The 4,031-nt window shown below is 44.5% G+C and overlaps 1 protein-coding gene across 1 annotated transcript; it reads right to left on the reverse strand.

Annotated features, from left to right (window-relative positions):
* Positions 1-1,121: 1,121 nt before the first annotated feature.
* Positions 1,122-3,550, reverse strand: LOC131255656 (pentatricopeptide repeat-containing protein At2g01510, mitochondrial). The gene is made up of 2 exons (XM_058256441.1): positions 1,368-3,550; positions 1,122-1,185 (listed from the first exon to the last, which is right to left on the reverse strand). Exon 1 carries the CDS (start codon positions 3,420-3,422, stop codon positions 1,548-1,550), a length of 1,875 nt encoding a protein of 624 aa, XP_058112424.1. The 5' UTR covers positions 3,423-3,550; the 3' UTR covers positions 1,122-1,185; positions 1,368-1,547.
* Positions 3,551-4,031: the final 481 nt, after the last annotated feature.

Here is a 4,031-nt window from a genome sequence, read left to right on the forward strand (position 1 = left end):
AATTGCTACAAGTGGATCCTTGACACCCTAGTTCCTACTTTTAATTAATAGTTTAAACAATATTCACAATTATTTCCTTTATTCCAGATTTCTAATTGGATCTTCTTTTAGTTCTACTTCTAGTTATTTTTAGAATACACATAAGATTAGTCCCTGTGGATTCGGCTCCGGTCTTACCGAGATTATTATTACATCGCGACCTTACACTTGGGGTTGTGAACATATACAAAGGTCCAAGGGAGGCTAACCAGATTTTTGCATTAACAGGGATCATGAACTCTAATGCATAAATGATTAAATAAAATGAGATTTAATCATTTTTTGGCACCCACCAAAGAGGCCCTAAGAGTTTGACAATGTTGTTCAGCTAGATTTTCACACAAGATGTAAGGATTGAATGAAATAGTTTTAGCTAATGCCGTCTAGAATTCTACATATTTAAGGGCGCATGGATCATTTACATGTACCGAAAAGACTTCAACTACAGCTTATATGAGCCATGAATGTGTACCAGGAAACTTGAAGCGTATGTTTGGACCTTCAATTGAACTGAATTGCAATTCATTTGATCCGTTACAGATGGAATGACCAGAGGAGTGGCGTCATTTCAATTTCTCAGAGCAACCAAACAACTCATGCAATTCAATGGGTGTGAAGTTGAAACAATGTTCAGTTGGGGGGTTAGCCCAACAATATGAATGAAGTGGGGGCTGGCTGTGGTTATTTGTTCTTTCATGAATTGAAATAATTACTATTCAGTTCATTAGAAAATCCAAACACAAGCTGAGCCAAGTATAAATATGCGCTGTTTGGTGAATCCTGAGCTCGTGATACTGAAATACAAGAAACTTCCAAGCCACTGACAAGCATATGCTATTTGGAGGAGCTTATGTTTCTGATTTCAGCTGGTCCTTCGTGGCTTACAATCCAACAGGCAACAGCTCCCCTGATAGAGAGAGCTTCAGGACTACAAGATGGCATGCTCCCCATTGGTAATGAGATAAAATAGCTATACATGGAGCAACAAAAATGCAATGGGGATTTTTCAATCAGAGTGTCAAGGGTTAGAGAGAGAAGATTCAGCTTTGTCGTGAAATTAGAGCCAAAGGGACCTTCAGGCATTTGATGAAGGTAAAACTGGTTCCTTCTCTTCTCATCCTCTGTTATGAACTTCTAGGTTGATTCCTGCGATTAACACGTATGAAAGATCAGACCATTCATCAGGTACGACCCCCTGAATAATTGGTGTCCAAAAAATCAGGCCTTTCCGCTCATCAGCCAGGCGGATGTTAATGAGAAAAAAATGGACAGATGAAGAAAAAGAAGATGACCAATAGTATAATATTCAAGATATTAGCATGGCACACCTGATGTGTGGAACTTCCTGATCTTTTAGCTACTGCAATTGTGCCCACATGTCTGCGAATTCTTCTCATCAATCTCTGCCTGTCGCCATGAATGGCATCTGTAATTCTCTACTCTATAAGTCATCTAACCTATCACCGATGATAAATCAGGAAAACTATTTCTGTCAATAACGCTTGAAATCACCAGAAGTCCTTGCACGAACAAACACCGCCTTTAAAATGATGGAAACGGTTCTTATCTCTCATAACAATCTCTCTACCGACCACTTTGGATACAAATTTAGAGAAAGTATGGCAGTCATTACAGATTCTCAAATTCTTCATGATTCTTATTGGTAACTCAGACCTTAAACTGATCAGCCCAAATGCAATAGCAAGCTTCTCGCTATGAGTTCCAAGCACAGCTTCTTTCTCCTCCATCTCCACATCATGCAACACAACACTGGTTCTCGGTGTATATCCCACATTCCTCAGCTGCTTCATCAGCTCCTCCAATACCTCATAGATTTTCACACACTGTGGATGCGATTGATCTCCTCCATGAAATACATGAATTTCACCATTTGATTCTACAGAGCTGTAAGCAGCCACTTTCTTCACACCATGATCTTTCATTCTCTGCCGTATCTTCTCGACATCGGCCCATCTCCCAGCAGCTGCATAGATATTCGACATCAGGACGTGGTAGGCAGCTGCCTTGGGAGCTAAACTGAATAAGTGATCAGCCACATGCTGGCCTAATTCCATATTTTGATGAATTGTGCAGGCACCCAACAACGCTCCCCAAACACCTGAGTCTGGCTCAATCGGCATTCTTGTGATGAAATTGTAGGCTTCCAAGAGGTATCCTGCTCGGCCAAAGAGATCAACCATGCATGCATAGTGTTCTATCTTCGGCTGGATTTTGCTGCCGGGCCGGGACATGTAATTGAAATACATCTGCCCTTGTCTCACGAGCCCTGCATGGCTACATGCAAAGAGAACACTGAGATACGTGACCTGATTTGGCTGCACCCCTTCACTCCACATACAAGAAAACAGCTCCAACGCCTTCTCGCTCTCACCATTGATCGCGTACCCTCCAATCATTGTACTCCAAGAAACAACATTTCTCTGGCACATCTTGTCGAACACCCAGCCCGCCATTTCCATGCTCCCGCACTTTGCGTACATGTCCAAAAGCGCATTGTCCACAAACAAATTCTTGTGGAGCCCTTGTTTGATGATCTGCCGATGGATCCACATCCCGACCTCCAATGAGCCCAAATAAGCACAGGCGGAGAGGATGCTGGCAAGTGTTACCGAATCAGGCCTCACTCCCTCCAAATTCATTCCCTCGAACAATGCTAAAGCCTTATCTACGTGCCCCCCTTGCGCATATACAGTGATCAAAGCATTCCAAGAAATCAAATCTCGGTCGGTCATGCTCTCAAACACATAATCTGCAGCACCCAAGTCTCCAAACTTGGCGTACATGATCATCAATTCGGTCCTTACTATAGTATCGAACGCCAATCCATATTTGATGACGATGGCATGGACCACGGGCCCACCACAAATCCCGGCCACCTCAGCGCATGCCTTGATCACGAAAGGGAACGTGAACTCATCAGGACGAATACCCGCCCGGTGCATCCGATCATAAACAGTTAATGCTTCTGCACAAAGATCGTTTTTCACGTACCCTCTTACGAGGGTGTTCCAAAGGAAGGTACGAGGCTTGTGCAGGGTATCGAAGAGACGGCGAGGGTAGATGGTGTGGCCCATCAGAAGAAGAGCGGAAATGAGGCTGGTGATGAGGCTGTTTTTACGTGAGAGTCCTGTTGTGAGTAGGAGTGCATGGATTTGCATGAGTTGGGTGGGGTGCTTGGAGAAGGCATTCAAGAGGGAGGCAAAGCATTGCTTATTTGAAGGTGGTGATCGGGGGCCATTGGATCGCGTTCGGGTGTGGGTGTGGACAGAAGCGGCTGATCGGTGGGCCAAAGGTTGGAGTCTTTCGTGGAGAGTGCAGAGATTGATGGTGGTTTGGGTGAGTGCGATGGTGAAGAGGGGCATTGGTGGCGGGTTACGGTGGGCCTGCTGGCTGTTGTAATCGCCAACAGGCAACGGTACACTAGAATCTGTTTCGTAACATAACGAGAAGCGGATTGGCTGGAGTACCACGGACCCGCAATATAGCTGGTGTATTGCTATGATTTTTGTCGTATATGTTATATCCAAACAGTTTGTAAGCTATGATTTTTGTTTTTTTTTCAGTACATCGCAGTAAGAATGACCTCATAACATCAAAGGTGGAGCCGAGGAAGGTTCCAATGGTAGGCATTTCTTTCCCCAGTTTTTTCCTCTCCCATGGCCCACTTGAATTTTGTATCTGCCTCGCTTTTTACCGCATGTCCTGAAATAAGATCTCAAAACAGATTGACGAAGTGGATTTCTGACAGTGAGCCCCACCTCGTTGCCCAGGAACTTCTACGTTTTTAATGGTGAGCATTCGATCACTACTGCTTCCTTAGGTGCGGTCCACTGAGATTTGGATCTGCTTAATATTTTGGACCGGAAACGGGTTGGCTACTCCCCTGGCCACCAGCCCGGGGACTGATGGTCGGTGCTCTGTGGCCCCCACTATGATGTATGTATTTCATCCATTCCGTTCATCCATTTTTA

Source organism: Magnolia sinica, chromosome 9 (genome assembly GCF_029962835.1).
Source record: "Magnolia sinica isolate HGM2019 chromosome 9, MsV1, whole genome shotgun sequence".
NCBI classification, from domain to species: Eukaryota; Viridiplantae; Streptophyta; class Magnoliopsida; order Magnoliales; family Magnoliaceae; genus Magnolia; species Magnolia sinica.

Bases quoted from the DNA above. Each gene is read 5' to 3' on its own strand.
- LOC131255656 (XM_058256441.1), bottom strand. From the start codon at position 3,422: ATGCCCCTCTTCACCATCGCACTCACCCAAACCACCATCAATCTCTGC.